This window comes from Mustelus asterias, chromosome 13 (genome assembly GCF_964213995.1).
Source record: "Mustelus asterias chromosome 13, sMusAst1.hap1.1, whole genome shotgun sequence".
Lineage (NCBI taxonomy): Eukaryota > Metazoa > Chordata > Chondrichthyes > Carcharhiniformes > Triakidae > Mustelus > Mustelus asterias.
The window spans coordinates 2,837,246-2,864,369 of record NC_135813.1 but is presented as its reverse complement, the minus strand read 5'-3'; the positions used below and the strand labels follow the sequence as shown (position 1 = coordinate 2,864,369).

Genomic DNA, 27,124 nt, shown 5'->3' with positions numbered 1-27,124 from the left:
AGTGCAACTGCCAGAACCTTGAAAGGATTTCTTCCACGTACGTCAGCCAGATTGGATCCTGAGTGTTTGAAAGAAAGGGAAAAGTTTCCCAGAAGTTTGGGAAAAGTTTCCCAGCAGTTTGGGGGAAGTTTGTAGTGGTTTTCTGCAGCTGTTTCTGCTGCTTTCAGGCTGGGGAAGGCTCCAGGGAGGATTTGGGGAGGGGTACAGGTTTAGTTTGCCAAACGGATGGAGAAGAGCTCCGCGCAATCGGCCCGGCTGGACTCGCCAGAAGCTGCCCACAACAAGAAGAGTTTCTCGGTCAATCATCTGCTGGACCTGCGGCGAGCGGGCGGCATGAACCGGGAGAGCGAACCGGCTGTGGGGGACAGGGAGGCCGGCAGGAGAGTGAAGGATCAGCCCGGCCTCAGCAACAACTGTGGAGGAGGAGCGGCTCCACAACACGGTGAGTGATAGAGAGGAAGAGAGAGGGAGTGATAGAGAGAGAGGAAGAAGATAGAGAGAGAGAGGATAGAGGGGGAGTGATAGAGGATAGAGGGAAGAGGAGAGATTGAGAGAGAGAGGATAGAGAGGGGGGAGAGATAGAGAGAGGGAGATGGAGAGGATAGAGAGATACAGGAGAGAGAGGATAGATAGAGAAATGGATAGAGATATAGAGAGCATAGAAATATGGAGAGAGAAAGGATAGAGAGAGAGAGAAGACAGAGAGGATGAATAAGGGGATCAGGGGTTATGGGGAAAAGGCAGGAAGATGGGGATAAGAAAACTATCATCCATGATTGAATGGCGGAGCAGACTCGATGGGCCGAGTGGCCTAATTCTGCTCCTATGTCTTATGGCCTTAGAACAGCGAGAGGATAGTTGGAGATAGAGGTACAGGATAGAGAGAGAGAGAGGGGGAGAGGATAGAGATACAGAGAGATGCATGATAGAGAGAGAGGGGGAGAGATAGAAAGATGCAGGTTTGAGAGGATAGAGGGGGAGATATATATAGAGAGATATACTGGATAGAGAGAGAGGAGAGGGAGATACAGCATATATAGAGAAAGAGAGATAGAGGGACAGAACCATAGAGTGCCTACAGTGCAGAAACAGGCCATTTGGCCCATTGAGTCTGCACCGTCTCCCCACCCAAAGGAAACCCACACAGACACGAGGAGAATTTGCAGACTCCACACAGACAGTAACCCGAGGCTGGAATCGAACCCGGGTCCCTGGCGCTTTGAGGCAGCAATGCTAACCACTGTGCCACCTTGTCGCCGTGAGAGGGAGAGAGATAAAGAGGGAGTGTTGGAGGGACAGAGGGAGCTTCGAGCACCCCCCCCGAGGCAGCGACCTCCACATTCTCACCACTCTGGGAGATGTTTTCTCAGAATTTCTGGCTGGATTTTTGGGGGATGATTTCTGTTCACTCTCTTCCCCATTCGCTGGAATCCTACTGCCTTGCCCGCCATGGAATCGGAGCGGGCGAGGGGCGGATAACAGGCGGGAATTTCCGGTCTTGCTCGAGCGAGGCCATAAAATCCCACCCATTCTGTCTGTATCGACCCCCTTCCCCCTCCCCGACCCCCTTCCCCCTCCCCTTCCCCCTCCCCCTCCCCCTCCCCTTCCCCCTCCCCCTCCCCCTCCCCCTCCCCCTCCCCTTCCCCCTCCCCCTCCCCCTCCCCTTCCCCCTCCCCCTCCCCTTCCCCCTCCCCCTCCCCTTCCCCCTCCCCTTCCCCCTCCCCCTCCCCTTCCCCCTCCCCCTCCCCTTCCCCCTCCCCCCTCCCCCTCCCCTTCCCCCTCCCCTTCCCCCTCCCCCTCCCCTTCCCGCTCCCCTACCCCCTTCCCCCTCCCCTTCCCCCTCCCCCCTCCCCTTCCCCCTCCCCCTCCCCATCCTATCCCCCTGCTGTGTCCCTCTCCCACTCTCTCCCCTTGTCCTGTTCCTCACTTGCTCACTCTCAGCCCTGCTGCGCTGTCTCTCTCTCCCCCCTGGCTCCCACTCTCACCGACTCTGGTCATCCTTCCGTTGGAATGGCTTCTTTCTCCACGGAATCCGCCAGTCCGGCTGAGCATTTCCAGCATTTTCCAGAAAAATTAAGAACCAAAATAAGAATCTGAGCGAATTGTGATCAGGAAGAAGACTGGGTAAAAACTGGGAATTGTAGCAAATATCGAGGATAAAAATGGAGGCAATTTGGATAAACCGAGAAAACTGGGATAATCTCAGCAGAAACTGAGAACACAAACCGACAGCAACTGGGTTAACCGGAAGTGAAATTGGAATAATCTCCCCAAGAATTAAGGAAAAGATTGGATTAAAAAAGCTAGATGAAGAATAAACAGTGGGAATTGGGTTAAACACATCCCAGTGTGTCTGTACTGGGAAACTCTCAATTCTCTTCAATCTATCATTTCCAAACCTCACAATTTTAATTATAAGCAGTGTGCTGTGAAGATTAACTTGTCGGAGTTGGGATAAATACTTCTTGATCATGGAGTGTCTTTGCTCATTTACTCAGAGGGCAGCAGTCAAATTAGAAAAGCAGAGATGGTGATTTTAAAAGTTTAGAATCATTCGTCTCAAAGGAATCAAAACATTGAAACAATTCTAAAACTTTTTTTAATATGACTAACTTCCTCAAAAACCTCTCAAACAAAACCAGTTCACTGCCTTTGGTGACGTGCTTCTGAAGCCTGGTCCCTGCTGTATCACAGGAAATACTGCAGCTAATCTGCGCACAGGAAGATCCCACAAACAATATGATAATGACCAGATAATGTGATGGTCTTTAGATACACTCCTCGCCAGGACAGGAAACATTCTCCCAGCACCTAGTCTATCAAACCTGTCACTCACACGCTCACACAATCACTCGCACGCTCGCTCGCTCACTCACTCACTCACCCCTCACTCACCTCACTCACCCACCCACTCACCCATTCCACTCACTCACCCATTCCACTCACTCACTCACTCTGTCACACCCACTCACACTGACTCACTCACTCTGTCACACTCACTCACTCACCCATCCACTGACTCACTCACTCATCCACTCACTCGCTCGCTCACTCACTCACTGTCACACTCACTCACCCACTCGCTTACCCACTCACCCGCTTACCCACTTACCCACTCACTCGCCCATCACACGCTCTCTCTCTCTCTCTCTCTCTCACTCACTCACTCAGTCTGAGTGCTGATACCTCAGGAGCACAAGTCTTGTATTTTAGAGCCACAAAGTTATCTGAGGCCCAGAGCCTTTGCAGCACCCAGTCCCTTTGGATAGTTCTGGAAATCAGATTGTTCTCCTCTGTCTCATTCCCCACCCTCATGTCTGCCCCTGGGCCCGGGAATTCTGTTTGCAGGCCAGGGAGGGAGTAGCACCACTAAGGGAACAGCATTCATGAGTTCCACTGGCACTGACTCAATCCGAGACTGAGAGACCAGAGGCAAGGTCATTCAGCCCATCAGACAAAGAATGGCAAACCAATCTCTTGTCATTTCAGATTGGGGGAGTTCTCTTGCATTGAATAAGTTCATTGCGTCTTTTCCAAAATATTCTCAGTGAGGTGAGAGGGAGGGTTTCAGAAAGAGCAAAGCGGGGGGAAATGTAAGTCTGATTGCGTAAACCATCCAATTGTACTGAACGGGCTATGATAGAAATAATAAAACACACAAGACCCCTCCCAGAGAGTGGCATGGTAGCACAGTGGTTAGCACTGCTGCCTCACAGCGCCGGGGACCCGGGTTCGATTCCCAGCTTGGGTCACTGTCTGTGTGGAGTCTGCACGTTCTCCCCGTGTCTGCGTGGGTTTCCTCCGGGTGCTCCAATTCCCTCCCACAGTCTGAAAGATGTGTGGGTTAGGTGGATTTGCCATGCTAAGTTGCCCCTTAGTGTCAGGGGGACTAGCTAGGGTAAATGCATGGGGCTACGGGGATAGGGCCTGGGTGGGATTGTGATCGGTGCAGACTCAATGGGCTGAATGGCCTCCTTCTGCACTGTAGGATTCTATGATCTTGTTATTATTCATGCTGGGGTGTGGGCCGAATGGCTCAGTGCTAACAGCGAGTGGGCAGCAACGCAAAATGATTGGAAAGACTTTGGAATGTTGGCCTTTACCTCAGAGGGCTGGATGTTACGTTCCAGTTTATATGAAGCTCAGTTAGACCCGGTCTGGAGATTTAGGTTCAGGTTTCAGGATGGAGATGTTACCCTTGGGGGAGAACGGCTGAGATTCACCAAACTGAGCCCAGGGTTCAAAGGGGTTAAATGATGAGGGCGGGTTGTATTATCCTGGGATTGCCTTGAGTAGGGAAGGTGAAGGGGTGATCTAAACGAGGTGTTTAAGATGATGAAAGATTTTGATTGGGGTGAGAGAGAGAAATGATTGTCTCTGGCAGGGGTGGGGGGCAGTGGGAGAGGGACCAGAACAAGGGGCGCAGAACCTTAAAATTCAACCAAGGATGTTCAGGGGTGATCATAAAATCCCTACAGTACAAAGGAGGCCATTCGGCCCACACCCCAGAATGAATAATAACAAGAATATAGAATCATAGAATCCTACAGTGCAGAAAGAGGCCATTCAGCCCATTGAGTCTGCACTGACCACAATCCCACCCAGGCCCTATTCCTGCAGCCCCACACATTTACCTACTAATCCCCCTGACACTAAGGGACAATTTAGCACGGCCAATCCACCAAACCCGCACATCTTTGGACTGTGGGAGGAAACCGGAGCACCCGGAGGAAATCCATGCAGACACGGGGAGAATGTGCAAACTCCACCCAAGCCGGGAATCGAAGCCAGGTCCCTGGCGCTGTGAGGCAGCAATGCGAACCACTGTGCCACCGTGCCACCCTGATCTCGTGAAGTGTTTTCTCACACAGAGCAGAGGGGAAATCTGCCACTCTCTGTCCCAAAGAAGTAGAGGCCGGGGGTTAATTGAAGCTTTTAAAGCTGAGACTGATCCTGTCACCATCCAGCCTGCTCCAACATTCAATTAGACCCCGGCTCATCTGTACCTTCACTCCATTCACCCACCAGGGAACCATCACCCTTAGTACCCATTTCCAAACAAATTCCAGTACTTAACCAACACAGCACTGGACTGTCAGAGGGTCAGTGCTGAGGGAGTGCCGCAGTGTCAGAGGGTCAGTGCTGAGGGAGTGCCGCACTGTCAGAGGGTCAGTGCTGAGGGAGTGTCGCACTGTCAGAGGGTCAGTGCTGAGGGAGTGTCGCACTGTCAGAGGGTCAGTGCTGAGGGAGTGCTGCACTGTCAGAGGGGCAGTGCTGAGGGAGTGCCGCACTGTCAGAGGGTCAGTACTGAGGGAGTGTCGCACTGTCAGAGGGTCAGTACTGAGGGAGTGTCGCACTGTCAGAGGGTCAGTACTGAGGGAGTGTCGCACTGTCAGAGGGTCAGTGCTGAGGGAGTGTCGCACTGTCAGAGGGTCAGTACTGAGGGAGTGCCGCACTGTCAGAGGGTCAGTACTGAGGGAGTGCTGCACTGTCAGTGGGACAGTACTGAGGGAGTGCCGCACTGTCAGAGGGTCAGTGCTGAGGGAGTGCCGCACTGTCAGTGGGACAGTACTGAGGGAGTGTCGCACTGTCAGAGGGTCAGTACTGAGGGAGTGCCGCACTGTCAGTGGGACAGTGCTGAGGGAGTGTCGCGCTGTCAGAGGGTCAGTACTGAGAGAGTGCCACACGATCAGAGGAGTATTACTGAGTGATTGGACAGTCTGCCCTCTCGGGTGGGTTTAAAAGATCCCTGGCAATTAGTCAACAAGGAATTACCCACCGCCCCCCCCCCCCCGCAACCCCGACATCACCCAAACCCCGTCCACCTGACCAACAGTTTTCAGTCACTCAGGTTGTCTTGGACATGTTGATCAGGTTGCTTTCACTGGGATCTTGCTGTGCATAAATTTGCTGCTGTGCTTCCCATTGGCAATAATGGATAGATTTTGACTGTAAAATATTTCAGGATGTTTTGGGATTATGGAAAGAGGTTACAAAGTGCCACCCTTTCTTTGCGTATCACAGGGCAGGGCTGTGATTAATGACAGTGCTGGAAATATGGGAGGGAAGGTTCATCACAGGAATTCCTCCCTCCGCTCCCCCGAAAATATGTCCCAATATTTCCTTCTGTGGCTTCATGTCAAACCACCAAAGATAAAGAGAGGAGAACGGAGCAGAATGACCCAGTTTTAGATTGTCCCCAACCCCAGTGAGAGACAGTGTGTGTGGGACCCGTACCCCAGTGAGAGTCAGTGTGTGTGGGACCCGTACCCCAGTGAGGGTCAGTGTGTGTGGGACCCGTACCCCAGTGAGAGTCAGTGTGTGTGGGACCCGTACCCCAGTGAGAGTCAGTGTGTGTGGGACCCGTACCCCAGTGAGAGTCAGTGTGTGTGGGACCCGTACCCCAGTGAGAGTCAGTGTGTGTGGGACCCGTACCCCAGTGAGAGTCAGTGTGTGTGGGACCCGTACCCCAGTGAGAGTCAGTGTGTGTGGGACCCGTACCCCAGTGAGAGTCAGTGTGTGTGGGACCCGTACCCCAGTGAGAGTCAGTGTGTGTGGGACCCGTACCCCAGCGAGAGTCAGTGTGTGTGGGACCCATACCCCAGTGAGAGTCAGTGTGTGTGGGACCCGTACCCCAGTGAGAGTCAGTGTGTGTGGAACCCGTACCCCAGTGAGAGTCAGTGTGTGTGGAACTGTACCCCAGTGAGAGTCAGTGTGTGTGGAACCCGTACCCCAGTGAGAGTCAGTGTGTGTGGGACCTGTACCCCAGTGAGAGTCAGTGTGTGTAGAACCCATACCCCAGTGAGAGTCAGTGTGTGTGGGACCCGTACCCCAGTGAGAGTCAGTGTGTGTGGGACCCGTACCCCAGTGAGAGTCAGTGTGTGTGGAACCCGTACCCCAGTGAGAGTCAGTGTGTGTGGGACCCATACCCCAGTGAGAGTCAGTGTGTGTGGGACCCGTACCCCAGTGAGAGTCAGTGTGTGTGGGACCCGTACCCCAGTGAGAGTCAGTGTGTGTGGAACCCGTACCCCAGTGAGAGTCAGTGTGTGTGGGACCCGTACCCCAGTGAGAGTCAGTGTGTGTGGGACCCGTACCCCAGTGAGAGTCAGTGTGTGTGGGACCCGTACCCCAGTGAGAGTCAGTGTGTGTGGAACCCGTACCCCAGTGAGAGTCAGTGTGTGTGGGACCCGTACCCCAGTGAGAGTCAGTGTGTGTGGGACCCGTACCCCAGTGAGAGTCAGTGTGTGTGGAACCCGTACCCCAGTGAGAGTCAGTGTGTGTGGGACCCGTACCCCAGTGAGAGTCAGTGTGTGTGGGACCCGTACCCCAGTGAGAGTCAGTGTGTGTGGGACCCGTACCCCAGTGAGAGTCAGTGTGTGTGGGACCCGTACCCCAGTGAGAGTCAGTGTGTGTGGGACCCGTACCCCAGTGAGAGTCAGTGTGTGTGGAACCCGTACCCCAGTGAGAGTCAGTGTGTGTGGGACCCGTACCCCAGTGAGAGTCAGTGTGTGTGGGACCCGTACCCCAGTGAGAGTCAGTGTGTGTGGAACCCGTACCCCAGTGAGAGTCAGTGTGTGTGGGACCCGTACCCCAGTGAGAGTCAGTGTGTGTGGAACCCGTACCCCAGTGAGAGTCAGTGTGTGTGGGACCCGTACCCCAGTGAGAGTCAGCACTTTAGGGAGGTTCTATAGTTTATAATGGTGTTTGATTGGTGGATTATTGTAAATGTTTGAAGCTGTCGGCCAATGTGTGGAGAGATGGGTTTCTGCTGCCAGCGCTGATATTCCGGTCACAGGATCTGATTTGATGTGTTTTCCCAGCATGCTGTCTGATGGATCGTGAGGGGATTTCTGATCAACTCTCCAAAGGCGATTTGGAATGGTTTGCTGTCGGGAGAAGCTGTTGGAGGGTCTGGAGTGGGTGTCACAGCAGTGAGAAATGTGTGGGTTCAGCAGATGGAGACTGGAACCGTGTGTGAGTGTGTTTCTGTGAGTCTGTGTGTGTGACACTGTGTGTGTGTCTGTGTGAGTGTGTGACACTGTGTGTCTGACACTGCGTGTTTATGTGTCTGTGTGTGTGTGTCTGACACTATGTGCCTGTGTGTCTGACACTGTGTGTGTGTCTGTGTGTGTGTCTGACACTGTGTGTGTGTGTGTGTGTGTGACACTGTGTGCGTGTGTGTCTGTGTGTGCGTGTGTGTCTGTGTGTGCGTGTGTGTCTGTGTGCGTGTGTGTGTGTGTGTGTGTGTGAGTGTGTGTGTGTGAGTGTGTGTGTGTGAGAGTGTGTGTGTGAGAGTGTGTGTGTGTGACACTGTGTGTCTGTGTGTGTGTGTCTCTCTGTCTGTCTGTATGTGTGTGCCTGTGTGTCTGTCTGTCTGTGTGTGTGAGTGTGTGTGTGTCTGACACTGTGTGTGTGTGTGTGTGTGTGTCTGACACTGTGTGTGTGTGTGTGTGACACTGTGTGCGTGTGTGTCTGTGTGTGCGTGTGTGTCTGTGTGCGTGAGTGTGTGTGTGTGTGAGTGTGTGTGTGTGAGAGTGTGTGTGTGTGACACTGTGTGTCTGTGTGTGTGTGTCTCTCTGTCTGTCTGTATGTGTGTGCCTGTGTGTCTGTCTGTCTGTGTGTGTGTGTCTGACACTGTGTGTGTGTGTGTCTGTGTGTGTGACTGTGTGTGTGTGTCTGTCTGTCTGTATGTGTGTGAGTGTGTGTGTGTCTGTGTGTGTGTGTCTCTCTGTCTGTCTGTCTGTATGTGTGTGTCTGTCTGTCTGTATGTGTGTGTGTGTGAGAGTCTGTGTGTGTGTGCCTCTCTGTCTGTGTGTGTGTGTGTGTGTGTGTGAGTGTGTGTGTGAGGCCCCACATGTTCCCGCTGACTCGCTCCAAGGCAGACTCCCACGGCGGATGTTGATCCAGCTCCTGGCTCTGCCCTGAGCCAGGCTGCGTGCCGGCTGGTTTCTTTTCCTTTGGTTGTTAACCCTTTTGCACGCTGGAGAATATATCTGGTAAACTGCTCTTTCCTCTCCACTCCCCCACCATCTCCCTCCCACTCATCCTCATTCCTTCTCTCTCATCTGTCCCCATTTCACCCATCTCCCCCCCCCCCCCCACCCCAGCTTTCCACCCCAGCTTTCCACCCACTCTTTAGAACCGTAGAAAATTACAGCTCAGAAACAGGCCTTTTGGCCCTTCTTGTCTGTGCCGAACCATTTTATGCCTAGTCCCACTGACCTGCACTTGGACCATATCCCTCCACACCCCTCTCATCCATCAACCCGTCCAAGTTTTTCTTAAATGTTAAAAGTGACCCCGCATTTACCACTTTATCCAGCAGCTCATTCCACACTCCCACCACTCTCTGCGTGAAGAAGCCCCCCCTAATATTCCCTTTAAACTTTTCTCCTTTCACCCTTAACCCATTCCCTCTGGTTTTTTTCTCCCCTAGCCTCAGCGGAAAAAGCCTGCTTGCATTCACTCTACCTATACCCATCAAAATCTTATACACCTCTATCAAATCTCCCCTCAATCTTCTACGCTCCAGGGAATCAAGTCCCAACCTATTCAATCTCTCTCTGTAACTCAGCTTCTCAAGTCCCGGCAACATCCTTGTGAACCTTCTCTGCACTCTTTCAACCTTATTTACATCCTTCCTGTAACAAGGTGACCAAAACTGTACACAGTACTCTAAATTTGGCCTCACCAATGCCTTATATAACCTTACCATAACACTCCAACTTTTATACTCGATACTCCGATTTATAAAGGCCAATGTACCAAAGGCACTCTTTACGACCCTATCCACCTGTGACGTCACTTTTAGGGAATTCTGTACCTGTATTCCCAGATCCCTCTGTTCAACTGCACTCTTCAGACTCCTACCATTTACCCTGTACGTTCTTCTTTAGTTTGTCCTTCCAAAGTGCAATATCTCACACTTGTCTGCGGTAAATTCCATTTGCCATTTTTCAGCCCATTTTTCTAGTTGGTCCAAATCCCTCTGCAAGCTTTGAAAACCTTCCTCACTGTCCACTACACCTCCAATCTTTGTATCATCAGCAAATTTGCTGATCCAATTTACCACATTATCATCCAGATCATTGATATAGATGACAAACAACAATGGACCCAACACCGGTCCCTGCGGCACACCACTAGTCACAGGCCTCCACTCAGAGAAGCAATCCTCCACAACCACTCTCTGGCTTCTTCCATTGAGCCCAGTGTCTAATCCAATTTACTACCTCCCCATGTATACCCAGCGACTGAACCTTCCTAACTAACCTCCCATGAGGGACCTTGTCAAAGGCCTTGCTGAAATCCAGGTAGACAACATCCACCGCCTTCCCTTCAACCACTTTCCTGGTAACCTCCTCGAAAAACTCTAATAGATTGGTCAAACAAGACCTACCACGCACAAAGCCATATTGACTCTCCCTAATAAGTCCCTGTCTATCCAAATATTTGTAGATCCTATCCCTTATCACACCTTCCAATAACTTGCCCACCACCGACGTCAAACTTACTGGCCAATAATTTCCCGGATTTCTTTTGGAACCTTTTTTAAACAACGGAACAACATGAGCCACCCTCCAATCATCCGGCACCTCCCCCGTGAATACTGACATTTTAAATATGTCTGCCAGGGCCCCTGCAAGTTCAACACTAGCTTCCCTCAAGGTCCGTGGGAATACCCTGTCCGGTCCTGGGGATTTTATCCACTCTGATTTGCCTCAAGACAGCGAGCACTTCCTCCCCTTTAATCTCTAAAGGTTCCATGACCTCCCTACCAGTTTGCCCTATTTCCGTAGACTCCATGCCCGTTTCCTCCGTAAATACGGATGCAAAAAAACCATTTAGTATCTCCCCCATCTCTTTTGGTTCCATACACAGTCTACCACTCTGGTCTCCAAGAGGACCAATTTTATCCCTCACTATCCTTTTGCTCCTAACATACCTATAGAAGCTCTTTGGATTTTCCTTCACTCTGTCTGCCAAAGCAACCTCATGTCTTTTAGCCCTCCTGATTTCTCTCTTAAGTAGCTTCTTGCACTTTTATACTCCTCGAGCATCTGATCTGTTCCTTGCTGCCTGTACATTTCATACAACTCTCTCTTCCTCTTAATCAGTGTTACAATCTCCCTCGAGAACCAAGGTTCCTTATTCCTATTTACTTTGCCTTTAATCCTGACAGGAACATACAAACTCTGCACTCTCAAAATTTCTCCTTTGAAGGCCTCCCACTTTCCATTTACTTCTTACCAGAGAACAGCCTGTGCCAATCCACACTTCCCAGATCCCTTCTCATTTCATCAAATTTGGCCTTTTTCCAGTTCAGAACTTCAACCCGAGGACCAGATCTATCCTTATCCACGATCAGGTTGAAACTAATGGCATTATGATCACTGGATCCAAAGTGTTCCCTCACACTCACATCCATCACCTGCCCTAACTCATTTCCCAATAGGAGATCCATTATCGCATCCTCTCTAGTTGGCACCTCTATATACTGATGTAGAAAATTCTCCTGAACACATTTTACAAACTATCCCGTCTAAACCTTTAACAGTATCTCTGTCTCTGCACGATAACTCCTTCAGGACCTGTCTTCAGATGGACATAGGAACAGGAGGAGGCCATTCGGCCCCTCGAGCCTGTTCTGTCATGGTTGATCTGTATTTTAACTCCAACAACCTGACTAATTTCTGTAACCCTTAATCCTGTTACCCAATCTATCAATTAGTGTTGACATTTTCAATTGGCCCCCGACCTTGGCAGTTTTTGGGGGGAGCGGGGGTTCCAGATTTACCCCCCCCCCCCCAATCTGTGCGAGGAAACGTTTCCTGAAATCATTCCTGAACTGCCTGGTTCTAATTTGAATATTCTGCCCCCCTCCCTCTTGTTCTGGACCCCACGTGACCCCCCCCCCCCCACCTTCCCCAGAGGAAATAGTTCCTCCCTATCGACCTGACCTTATCATTTCGCACCTCGTTTACATTGCCCTTTGACCTCCAATACCATAAGGAATGTATTCTTTCATTCACATTCGTGACTTCCTCAAAAATGTCAGCTAGGTTCACTGGAAGATGACCAACCCTTTAGTTCAGTTTATTAGTGTCACAAGTTGATCCCCTTGTGAGAAGCCACAGCGAATCCCCCAAAGAGGAATCCCTCGCTTCGTAATCTGTTCAAAGTGTGTGGGAAGGTGTGTGAACTGTTCCTCATTAATATTTAGAGGTTCATTAACATAGAAACCTGACACTCACTTTAAGTGAACAATTAGTGAGTTATTTATTTAACCAACCGGGAGCTTTAACTAAACAAGTAACATATCGCTTAAAGTATTGGAATGCTATTCAAATAAACACAAGGTCCATTCATTACCTAAAAAAAATAATAACAGATAAAAGCAAATTACTGCAGATGCTGGAATCCGAAACCAAAAGGGAAAACGCTGGAAAATCTCAGCAGGTCTGGCAGCGTCTGTAAGGAGAGAAAAGAGCTGACGTTTCGAGTCCAGCTGACCCTTTGTCAAAGTTGAAAAAATAATAACAGACTTTAGTTACTCTCAGGAAAAATATACAACCAAATGTTTTGCCTTTGGAAAACCTTTGGAGTTCTTCTGTTGATTCCGTTGTCTGTAAGCTTTTGGCACCCTTCATTAGATAGATGGAGAGTTCTCCCCTGAGGGAGAATTTAGCATAGCCAATGCACCTAACCAGCACATCTTTTCAACAGTGGGAGGAAACCGGAGCACCCGGAGGAAACCCACGCAGACACGGGGAGAATGTGCAGACTCCAAACAGACAGTGACCCAAGCCGGGAATCGAACCCGGGTCCCTGGCGCTGTGAGGCAGCAGCGCTAAACACTGTGCCACCATGTCTCTTAACACGTTAAAATAAAGTATTTGAACACTTGATTAAAATATTGCCCATCAGAAGGAAAGCCTCTCAAACTAACAGACAAGAATCTCCTCATCAAATAACATAGACTGGTTAGCTCTCTGGATGGCTGGTGGAACCTGATTTGATTTGATTTATTATTGTCACATATATTAGTATTCAGTGAAAAGTATTGTTTTTGCGCTATACAGACAAAGCATACCGTTCAAAGAGAAGGAAATGAGAGAGTGCAGAATACAGTAAGTACTGACGCTCTGACAGTGCGGCACTCCCTCAGTACTGATCCTCTGACAGTGCGGCACTCCCTCAGCACTGATCCTCTGACAGTGCGGCACTCCCTCAGCACTGATCCTCTGACAGTGCGGCACTCCCTCAGTACTGATCCTCTGACAGTGCGGCACTCCCTCAGCACTGATCCTCTGACAGTGCGGCACTCCCTCAGTACTGAACCTCTGACAGTGCGGCACTCCCTCAGTACTGATCCTCTGACAGTGCGGCACTCCCTCAGTACTGACCCTCTGACAGTGCGGCACTCCCTCAGCACTGACCTCTGACAGTGCGGCATTCCCTCAGTACTGACCCTCTGACAGTGCGGCACTCGCTCAGTACTGACCTTCTGACAGTGCGGCACTCCCTCAGTACTGTCCAGTGCGGCACTCCCTCAGCACTGACGCTCTGACAGTGCGGCACTCCCTCAGTACTGACCCTCTGACAGTGCGGCACTCCCTCAGTACTGACCCTCTGACAGTGCAGCACTCCCTCAGCACTGACCCTCTGACAGTGCGGCACTCCCTCAGTACTGACCCTCTGACAGTGCGGCACTCCCTCAGCACTGACCCTCTGACAGTGCGGCACTCCCTCAGTACTGACCCTCTGACAGTGCGGCACTCCCTCAGCACTGACCCTCTGACAGTGCGGCACTCCCTCAGTACTGACCCTCTGACAGTGCGGCACTCCCTCAGTACTGACCCTCTGACAGTGCGGCACTCCCTCAGTACTGACCCTCTGACAGTGCGGCACTCCCTCAGTACTGACCCTCTGACAGTGCGGCACTCCCTCAGTACTGACCCTCTGACAGTGCGGCACTCCCTCAGTACTGACCCTCTGACAGTGCGACACTCCCTCAGTACTGACCCTCTGACAGTGCGGCAGTCCCTCAGTACTGACCCTCTGACAGTGCGGCACTCCCTCAGCACTGACCCTCTAACAGTGCGGCACTCCCTCAGTACTGACCCTCTGACAGTGCGGCACTCCCTCAGTACTGACCCTCTGACAGTGCGGCACTCCCTCAGCACTGACCCTCTAACAGTGCGGCACTCCCTCAGTACTGACCCTCTAACAGTGCGGCACTCCCTCAGCACTGACCCTCTAACAGTGCGGCACTCCCTCAGCACTGACCCTCTAACAGTGCGGCACTCCCTCAGCACTGACCCTCTAACAGTGCGGCACTCCCTCAGTACTGACCCTCTGACAGTGCGGCAGTCCCTCAGTACTGACCCTCTGACAGTGCGGCACTCCCTCAGTACTGACCCTCTGACAGTGCGGCAGTCCCTCAGTACTGACCCTCTGACAGTGCATTATGCTGTCAGCCTGGGCGTCTCTGGAAGGTTGGAATATGCAGTTGCCTCAAACCGGAGATTAATCTCAGACTGGCGAAGGGAATCCTGAGCGAGGTGGTCAGACTGAACTGAGACGCGCAGGGTGGGTTTTGTCAGCGGGGTGAGTGCTGTTCAGGCCAATCCCGCACTCAGTTCCTGATCAGCGTTTATTGAGCTATTGTGATCCAGGCAGCCGGAGATATTTACATTTCAAAACAAGGCACAAGATGTGAAATGGTCGGCAGCTCCCTGGAAATCTAATGAGAAACATTTTGGTGGTGAAGGATTTCATTGTTAGCATAAACTGACAAGAAAGGAATTGCCCAACTGAGACCGAGAGAGGGAGAGACAGAGGGAGAGACACAGAGAGGGAGAGAGAGACAGAGAGCCAGAGAGGGAGAGAGAGAGACAGGGGGAGAGACACAGAGAGAGGGAGACAGAGGAGAGGGAGAGACAGAGAGAGAGGGGGAGACAGAGATGGAGAGACACAGAGAGAGGGAGACAGAGGAGAGGGAGAGACAGAGAGCGGGACAGATAGAGAGAGAGAGAGAGGGGGAGACAGAGAGAGAGGGGGAGACACAGAGAGAGAGAGAGACAGGAGAGGGATAGACAGAGGGAGAGAGAGAGAGGGAGACAGAGAGAGAGAGGGAGAAACAGAGAGAGGGAGAGATAGTGAGGAAGAGAGAGAGAGAGAGGGAGAAACAGAGAGAGGGGGAGAGAGAGAGAGGACGTGTCCCCTTTTCTTCGTGCTCTGCCACTCTTCTTTCAGCTCACGTCCAACCCTTGTTCCCTGTGATGTCTTGCCCTTGAGAGAGAGGGAGACAGAGAGGGTGAGACACGGAGAGAGAGACAGAGAGGGTGAGACACGGAGAGAGACAGAGAGGGTGAGACATGGAGAGAGAGACAGGGAGACAGAGAGAGGGAGACAGGGAGAGAGAGAGGGTGAGACGGAGAGAGAGAGAGGGAGACAGGGAGAGAGAGGGAGACGGAGAGAGAGAGGGAGATAGAAACAGAGAGGGTGAGACAGGAAGAGAAAGAGAGGGAGACGGAGACAGAGAGGGTGAGACGGGGGAGAGAGAGAGGGAGACAGGGAGAGAGAGAGGGTGAGACAGGGAGAGGGAGACGGAGGGTGAGACAGAGAGAGAGAGAGGGAGACGGAGACAGAGAGGGTGAGACAGGGAGAGAGAGAGAGGGAGACAGAGAGAGAGGGAGATACAGATAGAGGGAGAGACAGAAAAAGAGAGACGGAGAGAGCAGGAGAGCGCAGAGAGAGAGACACAAGAGAAAGGGAGGCAGAAATATGGAGACAAAGAGAAGGAAAGAGAGAGAGAGGGAGATAAAAATAGGGAGAGAGGGAGAGGGAGACGGAGCGAGCAACAAATTTAAACCTGTGTTGATTCAGTTCAGTTTCACGGCGGCATTCTGAACATTAATAGACGATTATTTAAACTTATTGATTTTTAAAAATGAATTCATGACCAGTGCCTCCAAGAACTGGAATGAAAGCCCCTGAGTAGGAGAGGATAGCCTGGATTTATATAGCGTCTGTAACATCCCAAGCCCTTGGTGCAGGATGAATTTCCTGAGGCAGGTTCGAGCGAGGTATTCGAAAGGGGATTGGATTGTTATCGGAAAAGAAAGAATGTGCAAGGCAGTGGGGATAAGGCAGGGGAGTGGGATTGGCTAGAATGCTCTTTCAGAAAGCCAGTGCAAACTTGATGGGCCGAATGGCCTCCGACTGCACCGTACAGATTCTGGGAATTGAAGAATTGAGGGCAATGTGAATTTTCACAGGTGATGGGGCCTCTCTCCCATACAGCCTCTCAGTATGGCACGGTGACACAGTGGTTGGCGCTGCTGCCTCACAGCGCCAGGGACCCGGGTTCAATTCCCGGCCTTGGGTCACTGTCTGTGTGGAGATTGCACATTCTCCCCGTGTCTGCGTGGGTTTCCTCCGGGGGCTCCGGTTTCCCCCCACATTCTGAAAGGCGTGCTGGTTAGGTGAATTGATCTGAACAGGTGCTGGAGTGTGGCGACTAGGGGAATTTCACAATAACTTCATTGCAGTGTTAATGTAAGCCTTACTCGTGACACTGATACATAAACTTTACTTAACATGTAGGGTCAATGGAAATGTTGCCATGCTCACATTGCAAAGTGAGGAGAGACTTAACAACTGATAAAAATCCTGAGGCTGCAAATCATTTCTCTGGGGTTCTTTAGCGACTGTTTGTATTGGTGGATCCGAGTGCTGCTCCCCCCTGCAAGGGGAAACATCCTCACTCTGTCGACCCTATCAAACCCCCTCAGTGCTTCCACTTCTTAATCAATCCCTTTGTCTTCCTTTCCTGAATTTTAAACTGGGGTACGGGTTCCACACACACTGACTCTCACTGGGGTACGGGTTCCACACACACTGACTCTCACTGGGGTACGGGTTCCACACACACTGACTCTCACTGGGGTACGGGTTCCACACACACTGACTCTCACTGGGGTACGGGTTCCACACACACTGACTCTCACTGGGGTACGGGTCCCACACACACTGACTCTCACTGGGGTACGGGTTCCACACACACTGACTCTCACTGGGATACGGATCCCACACACACTGACTCTCACTGGGGTACGGCTCCCACACACACTGACTCTCACTGGGGTACGGGTTCCACACACACTGACTCTCACTGGGGTACGGGTCCCACACACACTGACTCTCACTGAGGTACGGGTCCCACACACACTGACTCTCACTGGGGTACAGGTCCCACACACACTGACTCTCACTGGGGTACAGGTCCCACACACACTGACTCTCACTGGGGTACAGGTCCCACACACACTGACTCTCACTGGGGTACAGGTCCCACACACACTGACTCTCACTGGGGTACAGGTCCCACACACACTGACTCTCACTGGGGTACGGGTCCCACACACACTGACTCTCACTGGGGTACAGGTCCCACACACACTGACTCTCACTGGGGTACAGGTCCCACACACACTGACTCTCACTGAGGTACGGGTACCACACACACACTGACTCTCACTGCCCCTTTCCCTCCTCCCTGCTCACCATCCCAGGCCCTAAACACCCCTTCCAGGTGAAGCAGTGCTTCACACACACCTCCTTCAATCTGGTCTATTGCAGTCGCTGTTCCCAGTGCGGTTTACTCTACATCGCAGAGACCAAACACAGACTGGGTGACTGCTTTGCTGAACACCTTCGGCCCGTCCGCAAGTGGGATCCAGACCTTCCTGTCGCCACTTCAACACCACCCTGCTCTCCTGTCCACATGTCCGTCCTGGGCCTTTTGCAATGTTCCAGTGAACCCCAACGCAAACTGGAGGAACAGCAGCTCATCTTCCCATTGGGCACTTTACAGCCTTTCCGGACTGAACATTGAGCTCAACAACTTCAGAGCGTGAACTCTCCCCTCCACCTTCACTCCAGTTCCATTTATTTCATTTTATCTTATTTATTGAAGTGTATATTTATCAAATCTTCTAAAAAGTTAATTTCTTCCATCATTTATTTTGCACCTTTTTGAAATCTCGCTTTCCACCACTCCCCACCCCCCCCATCTCCCCACCCCCCCATCTCCCCACCCCCGCAGCACCCCCCCATCTCCCCATCCCTGCAGCACCCCCCATCTCCCCACCCCCGCAGCACCCCCCCATCTCCCCACCCCCACAGCACCCCCCCCATCTCCCCACCCCCGCAGCACCCCCCCATCTCCCCACCCCCGCAGCACCCCACCCATCTCCCCACCCCCGCAGCACCCCCCCCATCTCCCCACCCCCCCATCTCCCCAACCCCCCCCATCTCCCCACCCCCGCAGCACCCCCCATCTCCCCACCCCCGCAGCACCCCCCCCCATCTCCCCACCCCCGCAGCACCCCCCCATCTCCCCACCCCCGCAGCATCTCCCCATCCCCGCAGCACCTCCCCCATCTCCCTACCCCCGCAGCACCTCCCCCATCTCCCCACCCCCGCAGCACCCCCCCCATCTCCCCACCCCCGCAGCACCCCCCCATCTCCCCACCCCCGCAGCACCTCCCCCATCTCCCCACCCCCGCAGCACCCCCCATCTCCCCCCATTTCCCCACCCCCGCAGTACCCCCCCATCTCCCCACCCCCGCAGCACCCCCCCCATCTCCCCACCCCCGCAGCACCCCCCCATCTCCCCACCCCCGCAGTACCCCCCCATCACCCCACCCCCGCAGTACCCCCCCCATCTCCCCACCCCCGCAGCACCCCCCCCATCTCCCCACCCCCGCAGCACCCCCCCATCTCCCCACCCCCGCAGCACCCCCCCCATCTCCCCACCCCCGCAGCACCCCCCATCTCCCCACCCCCGCTGCAGCCCCCCCATCTCTCCACCCCCGCAGCACCCCCCCATCTCCCCACCCCCACAGCACCCCCCCATCTCCCCACCCCCGCAGCACCCCCCATCTCCCCACCCCCGCAGCAGCACCACCATCTCCCCACCCCCGCAGCACCCCCCCAATCTCCCCACCCCCGCAGCACCCCCCCCATCTCCCCACCCCCGCAGCACCCCCATCTCCCCACCATGGTCACCCCCCATCTCCCCACCGGCACGGTAGCACGGTGGTTAGCACTGCTGCTTCACAGCTCCAGGGACCTGGGTTAGATTCCCGGCTTGGGTCACTGTCTGTGTGGAGTTTGCACATTCTCCTCGTGTCTGCGTGGGTTTCCTCCAGGTGCTCCGGTTTCCTCCCACAGTCCAAAGATGTGCGGGTTAGGTTGATTGGCCATGCTAAAAATTGCCCTTAGTGTCCTGGGATGTGTAGGTTAGACGGATTAGTGGGTAAATATATAGGGATATGGGGATAGGGCCTGGTGGGATTGTGGTCGGTGCAGATTCGATGGGCCGAATGGCCTCTTTCTGTACTGTAGGGTTTCTATGATTCCCCACCCCCGCAGCACCCCCCCCCCCATCTCCCCACCATGGTCACCCCCCATCTCCCCACTCCCCCACCCCCGCAGCACCTCCCCATCTCCCCACCCCCGCAGCACCCCCCATCACCCCACCCCCGCAGCACCCCCCATCTCCCCACCCCCGCAGCACCCCCCATCTCCCCACCCCCGCAGCACCCCCCCATCTCCCCACCCCCGCAGCACCCCCCCATCTCCCCACCCCCGCAGCACCCCCCATCTCCCCACCCCCGCAGCACCCCCCATCTCCCCACCCCCGCAGCACCCCCCCATCTCCCCACCCCCGCAGCACCCCCCCCATCTCCCCACCCCCACAACACCCCCCCATCTCCCCACCCCCACAACACCCCCCCATCTCCCCACCCCCACAACACCCCCCCATCTCCCCACCCCCACAGCACCCCCCCCATCTCCCCACCCCCCATCTCCCCCATCTCCCCACCCCCCATCTCCCCCATCTCCCCACCCCCCATCTCCCCACCCCCCATCTCCCCCATCTCCCCCATCTCCCCACCCCCCATCTCCCCACCCCCCATCTCCCCCATCTCCCCCATCTCCCCACCCCGCAGCACCCCCCCATCTCCCCACCCCCGCAGCACCCCCCCATCTCCCCACCCCCGCAGTACCCCCCCATCTCCCCACCCCCGCACCACCCCCCCATCTCCCCACCCCCGCACCACCCCCCCATCTCCCCACCCCCGCAGCACCCCCCCATCTCCCCACCCCCGCAGCACCCCCCATCTCCCCACCCCCGCAGCACCCCCCATCTCCCCACCCCCGCAGCACCCCCCCATCTCCCCACCCCCGCAGCACCCCCCCATCTCCCCACCCCCACAACACCCCCCCATCTCCCCACCCCCACAACACCCCCCCATCTCCCCACCCCCACAACACCCCCCCATCTCCCCACCCCCACAGCACCCCCCCCATCTCCCCACCCCCCATCTCCCCCATCTCCCCACCCCCCATCTCCCCCATCTCCCCACCCCCCATCTCCCCACCCCCCATCTCCCCCATCTCCCCACCCCCCATCTCCCCACCCCCCATCTCCCCCATCTCCCCCATCTCCCCACCCCCCATCTCCCCACCCCCCATCTCCCCCATCTCCCCACCCCCCATCTCCCCACCCCCCATCTCCCCCATCTCCCCCATCTCCCCACCCCGCAGCACCCCCCCATCTCCCCACCCCCGCAGCACCCCCCCATCTCCCCACCCCCGCAGTACCCCCCCATCTCCCCACCCCCGCACCACCCCCCCATCTCCCCACCCCCGCACCACCCCCCCATCTCCCCACCCCCGCACCACCCCCCCATCTCCCCACCCCCGCACCACCCCCCCCCCCATCTCCCCACCCCCGCACCACCCCCCCATCTCCCCACCCCCGCAGCACCCCCCCATCTCCCCACCCCCGCAGCACCCCCCCATCTCCCCAGCACCCCCCCATCTACCCAGTACCCCCCCATCTCCCCAGTACCCCCCCATCTCCCCAGCACCCCCCCATCTCCCCAGCACCCCCCCATCTCCCCAGCACCCCCCCATCTCCCCAGCACCCCCCCATCTCCCCAGCACCCCCCCATCTCCCCAGCACCCCCCCATCTCCCCAGCACCCCCCCATCTCCCCAGCACCCCCCCATCTCCCCAGCACCCCCCCATCTCCCCAGCACCCCCCATCTCCCCTGCACCCCCCATCTCCCCAGCACCCCCCCCATCTCCCCAGCACCCCCCCCATCTCCCCAGCACCCCCCCCATCTACCCAGTACCCCCCCAAAGGGTCGTCCAGATTCGTTGGCTCAATTCTCCCCAGAGGCTGTCAGCCCCGCTGAGATTGCCCAGCATTTTCTGTTTCAGATTGCAGGGTCCGCAGTAATTTGCTTTGATTATTTTTATCATAGAAACACTATAGCACAGAAAGAGGCCATTCGGCCCATCGAGTCTGCACCGACCACAATCCCACCCAGGCCCTATCCCCGTATCCCTACATATTTACCCGCTAATCCCTCTAACCTACGCATCTCAGGTCACTAAGGGCAATTTTTAGCATGGCCAATCAACCTAACCCGCACATCTTTGGACTGTGGGAGGAAACCCACGCAGACACGAGGAGAATGTGCAAACTCCACACAGACAGTGACCCAAGCCGGGAATCGAACCCAGGTCCCTGGAGCTGTGAAGCAGCAGTGCTAACCACTGTGCTACCGTGCCACCCTTTCTCTGCTCTTTCGTGTTGTTACGGGTGAGGATGTAGTGATCTGTCAGGCTGCTGCTGTCTGATTCTCTCCCTCTCCCCTGCTCTAGCTTTGGGACACGGTCTGTCTGCAAACCTTCAGAAACAAAGGCAGAAGCAGCGGCGAAATCGGACTACCTTTAACAGCTCACAGCTGCAGGCCCTGGAGAAGGTGTTTGAGAGGACGCATTATCCAGACGCATTCGTGCGTGAGGAAGTGGCCAGGAGGGTGAACCTGAGCGAGGCCAGAGTGCAGGTCAGTCCAAACCGCCACGATCCGGGCAGGGACAGCGAGTGGGGTGCACACGGAGTCTCGGATGGGGAATTGCCGATGTTTTAAGCTTCACATAAACCTCCCCGCACTCCGATTCCCACCCTCCCCACTATCCACACATCAACTGCACCCCCCCCTCAATACATCAATACCCCCCCCCCCTCCCCCACACCCCCCTCACCCCCATCAACTCCGTCCAGCGACTGCAGCCATTCATCAGCTGATTGGCCAACTCACCCTTTCCCTGACATAGAAACATAGGAGCAGGAGGAGGCCGTTCGGCCCTTCGAGCCTGCTCCACCATTCATCACCATCATGGCTGATCGCCCAACTCAGTAGCCTAATCCTGCTTTCTCCCCATAACCTTTGATCCCATTCGCCCCAAGTGCTGTATCCAGCCGCCTCTTGAATACATTCAATGTTTTGGCATCAACTACTTCCTGTGGTAATGAATTCCACAGGCTCACCACTCTCTGGGTGAAGAAATGTCTCCTCATCTCCGTCCTAAATGGTCTACCCCGAATCCTCAGACTGTGACCCCCTGGTTCTGGACTCCCCCCACCATCGGGAACATCCTCCCTGCATCTACCCTGTCTAGTCCTGTTAGAATTTTATAAGTCTCTGTGAGATCCCCCCTCATTCATCTCAACTCCAGCGAAAACAATCCTAACCTGGTCAATCTCTCCTCGTACATCAGTCCCGCAATCCCCGGAATCAGCCTGGTAAACCTTCACTGCACTCCCTCGAGAGCAAGAACATCCTTCCTCAGACATCTGAACTGTGAACTTGAACCCGTTCCCTGGGTGATTTCAGTTCACTAATTGGACAGAGAGAGAAGCTGCAAACTCTACCCAGGGTGTCTGAAGGACTGATAGAGGTTTAAAAATTCTTCCATGGGATGTGGGTGCCATTGGGCTGGGCCAGCATTTATTTCCCATCCCCAATTGCCCCTTGAACCGAATGTCTCGGCCATTTTAGAGTCAACTGTGGCTCTGGAGCCACATGTAGGCCAGACCGGGTAAGGACGGCAGATTTCCTTCCCTAAAGGACATTAGTGAATCAGGTGGGTTTTACAACAATCGATGATATTTAAATTCCACCAGGGGCCAGGGTGGGATTTGAACCCGTGTCCCCAATCCATTAGCCTGTGGGGATTACTAGTCTAGTGCCATTACTGATACACCGCCATCTCCTCCTCCAGCACAGCACCCACTTCTCCCCCACACCCCCCACTCATCCGAGGAGTGTTTGTCCAGCCACTTGGAGGTTTCATTTAACAGTCAACCAGGTAGCCACCAGACCCTGACACCACAGAGACCAACACAGATCCCGCACGAGTCCCATTTGTGCCTGGATGAACTCGCTGCCAGGGAAGGCAGTGGAAGTAGATACGATAGTGACTTTTAAGGGGCGTCTGGACGAATACATGAATAGGATGGGAATGGAGGGATATGGTCCCCGGAAGGGTAGGGATTTTAGTTAAGTCGGGCAGCATGGTCGGTGCAGGCTTGGAGGGCCATAGGGCCTGATCCTGTTCTGTAATCTTCTTTGTTCTTTGTTCTAACCCCAGCGAACAGCCCAGACCAGGAACATGCTCATCGCAGGACAATGGAAATAAAACCAACCTCTCTGACCAACACCTGGTCACCCATGGCCTCCTCTCGTGATTCAATGTCAAACTTTATTTGATAATTGCTCCAATCAGGCACCCTGAGGTGTTCCACTCCACTAAAGAAAAGTCAAGTTTATTTATTAGTGTCACAAGTCGGCTTACATTAACACTGCAATGAAGTTACTATGAAATTCCCCTAGTCGCCACACTGCGGCGCCTGTTCGGGTACATTGAGGGAGAATTTAGCACGGCCAATCCACCGAACCAGCACGTCTTTCGGACTGTGGGGGGAAACCGGAGCACCCGGAGGAAACCCACGCAGACACGGGGAGAACGTGCAGACTCCGCACAGACAGTGACCCTAGCCGGGAATCGAACCTGGGTCTCTGGCACTGTGAGGCAGCAGTGCTAACCACTGTGCCACCGTGCTGCCCTTATATAAAAAGTGCTACATAAATGTGATGTGGAGTTGCCGGCGTTGGACTGGGGTGGGCACAGTAAGGAGTCTCACAACACCAAGTTAAAGTCCAACAGGTTTATTTGGTAGCACGAGCTTTCGGAGCGCTGCTCCTTCATCAGGTGCGTGATCTTATAGAGATCTATAAAATAATGAGGGGCATAGATCAGCGAGATAGTCAATATCTTTTCCCAAATATAGGGGTGTCTAAAACTAGAGGGCATAGGTTTAAGGTGAGAGGGGAGAGATATAATAGTGTCCAGAGGGGCAATTTTTTCACACAGAGGGTGGTGAGTGTCTGGAACAAGCTGCCAGAGGTAGTAGTAGAGGCGGGTACAATTTTGTCTTTTAAAAAGCGTTTAGATAGTTACATGGGTACGATGGGTATAGAGGGATATGGGCCAAATGCGGGCAATTGGGATTAACTTAGGGGTTTAAAAAAAGGCGGCATGGACAAGTTGGGCCGAAGGGCCTGTTTCCATGCTGTAAACCTCTGTGACTCGATGACTATGAGTTGTTGTTTGATACGCTAATGGGATGAGATGAAGAGGGGGCTGCGAGGAGACCCTGTGGAGCATATACACCAGCAGTTGGGCCGAATGGCCTGTTTGTGTGTTGTAATTTCAATGTCATTCAAAACCTCACCTCCCTCCCTCTCTCAGGTCTGGTTTCAGAACCGGAGGGCCAAGTTCCGCAGGAATGAACGGGCGGTTTTAAGTGGGAGGACAGTCTCACTCCTCAAATCGTACAGAGTGGAAACAGCCATCGAACAGCCTGTAGCTGCCCGACACACCCCACTCAGCACAGAGTACCCCCCGTGGTCAACAAACCCCTCCTACAGGTAATCATCACCAGAGCCAACCCTTCACACTAACTATCAGTGAGGTGGAAATTCCCCACACAATGTTCTTGTTGCAATAATTTCAATAGAAGCTGCTTTGAAACTGGAATCCAACTGAATGTAAACCAGTGATGAGCAACAGGGAGAGTCTCTGTGTCCCTGGGTAACACACACACAGTCTCCGTGTCCCTGGGTAACACACACATAGTCTCTGTGTCCCTGGGTAACACACACAGTCTCTGTGTCCCTGGGTAACACACACAGTCTCTGTGTCCCTGGGTAACACACACACAGTCTTTCTGTCTCTGGGTAACACACGCACAGTCTCTGTGTCCCTGGGTAACACACACAGTCTCTGTGTCCCTGGGTAACACACACACAGTCTTTCTGTCTCTGGGTAACACACACACAGTCGCTGTGTCTCTGGGTAACACACGCACAGTCTCTGTGTCTCTGGGTAACACACACACAGTCTCTGTGTCCCTGGGTAACACACACACAGTCGCTGTGTTTCTGGTTAATACACACACAGTTGCTGTACCTGTCCTGGGAGTGTTTGATGGGGACAGTGTAGAGGGAGCTTTACTCTGTATCTAACCCCGTGCTGTACCTGTCCTGGGAGTGTTTGATGGGGGACAGTGTAGAGGGAGCTTTACTCTGTATCTAACCCCGTGCTGTACCTGTCCTGGGAGTGTTTGATGGGGGACAGTGTAGAGGGAGCTTTACTCTGTATCTAATCCCGTGCTGTACCTGTCCTGGGAGTGTTTGATGGGGGACAGTGTAGAGGGAGCTTTACTCTGTATCTAACCCCGTGCTGTACCTGTCCTGGGAGTATTTGATGGGGGACAGTGTAGAGGGAGCTTTACTCTGTATCTAACCCCGTGCTGTACCTGTCCTGGGAGTGTTTGATGGGGGACAGTGTAGAGGGAGCTTTACTCTGTATCTAACCCCGTGCTGTACCTGTCCTGGGAGTGTTTGATGGGGACAGTGTAGAGGGAGCTTTACTCTGTATCTAACCCCGTGCTGTACCTGTCCTGGGAGAGTTTGATGGGGGACAGTGTAGAGGGAGCTTTACTCTGTATCTAACCCCGTGCTGTACCTGTCCTGGGAGTGTTTGATGGGGACAGTGTAGAGGGAGTTTTACTCTGTATCTAACGCCGTGCTGTACCTGTCCTGGGAGTGTTTGATGGGGGACAGTGTAGAGGGAGCTTTACTCTGTATCTCACCCCGTGCTGTACCTGTCCTGGGAGTGTTTGATGGGGGACAGTGTAGAGGGAGCTTTACTCTGTATCTAACCCCGTGCTGTACCTGTCCTGGGAGTGTTTGATGGGGACAGTGTAGAGGGAGCTTTACTCTGTATCTAACCCCGTGCTGTACCTGTCCTGGGAGTGTTTGATGGGACGATGTACAGGGAGATTTAAATGGGCTGTTTTGATTTCCCAGTGTAACAGGATGGTGTGGGAGTGTGTTGGGGTTGCTGGGGGGTTGTTTTTAATATAACTGTGCTTCTATTTGTGTGAAGAAGATTCTGTGAGTTGCATTTTGATAGCTCATTGCCTCCTTCCAGCCCGACTGGATCGAGCTCGAGCAGCCCTGGAGTGACAATGGCCAACAGTATCGCCAGGCTCCGGCTTAAAGCCAAGGAATTCAGCCTCCAGAGAAGCCAAGCGCCTCCTGTTGACTGACCAGGCCGGCCCAGCACCCGCCCAGGGTGACCTGGGGGTGACTCGCGGGGACAAAGCTGAGTGCGCAGGACAGTCTGACCCGGATGCGGTGGGTGAGCCGGCCTCACTCTCAGAACCAACCCGCCTCCGGAATGGCGCTGCTCGCTGCGCCTGGGCCTCGTGCTTCTCAGGGCGTTTCCTGGCCTAATGCAGGAAGATGTATGAAGCTCAATGCTAACCGGTGGGACACAGATCCATTACAACCAGCGCACTCGGTGTTCAATACAGGACCGGTCTACGGCAGAGCTGAGGTCGGTAATAGACACGCGCCCCCCCACCCCCCAATACCCCAACCACCAATTCTAGCAAACCAGAATCCTGTCCCAAGATACATTGAGTTCCTGGAGGCAGAGGAGAAGAAAACTTACCAACACACCCCAAATTCACCAAAGCAGAAATGGAAATTCTCACTGTGGTACAGGTCCCACACACACTGACTCTCACTGGGGTACGGGTTCCACACACACTGACTCTCACTGGGGTACGGGTCCCACACACACACTGACTCTCACTGGGGTACGGGTCCCACACACACTG

General features: G+C 54.1%; 1 protein-coding gene across 1 annotated transcript; it reads left to right on the top strand.

The window, feature by feature from the left end:
* Positions 1-27,124, top strand: LOC144502361 (paired mesoderm homeobox protein 2-like). Its single transcript, XM_078226202.1, has 4 exons — positions 1-442; positions 21,751-21,935; positions 24,685-24,863; positions 26,431-27,124. The coding sequence occupies exons 1-4, from the start codon at positions 226-228 to the stop codon at positions 26,546-26,548; spliced, it is 699 nt and encodes a 232-aa protein (XP_078082328.1). The 5' UTR covers positions 1-225; the 3' UTR covers positions 26,549-27,124.

Excerpts from the sequence above, each read along its gene's own strand:
- LOC144502361 (XM_078226202.1), top strand. The coding sequence starts at position 226 with ATGGAGAAGAGCTCCGCGCAATCGGCCCGGCTGGACTCGCCAGAAGCT. Across the intron at positions 21,936-24,684 it reads TGAGCGAGGCCAGAGTGCAG|GTCTGGTTTCAGAACCGGAG; the intron begins GTCAGTCCAAAC and ends TCCCTCTCTCAG. Across the intron at positions 24,864-26,430 it reads TCAACAAACCCCTCCTACAG|CCCGACTGGATCGAGCTCGA; the intron begins GTAATCATCACC and ends GCCTCCTTCCAG.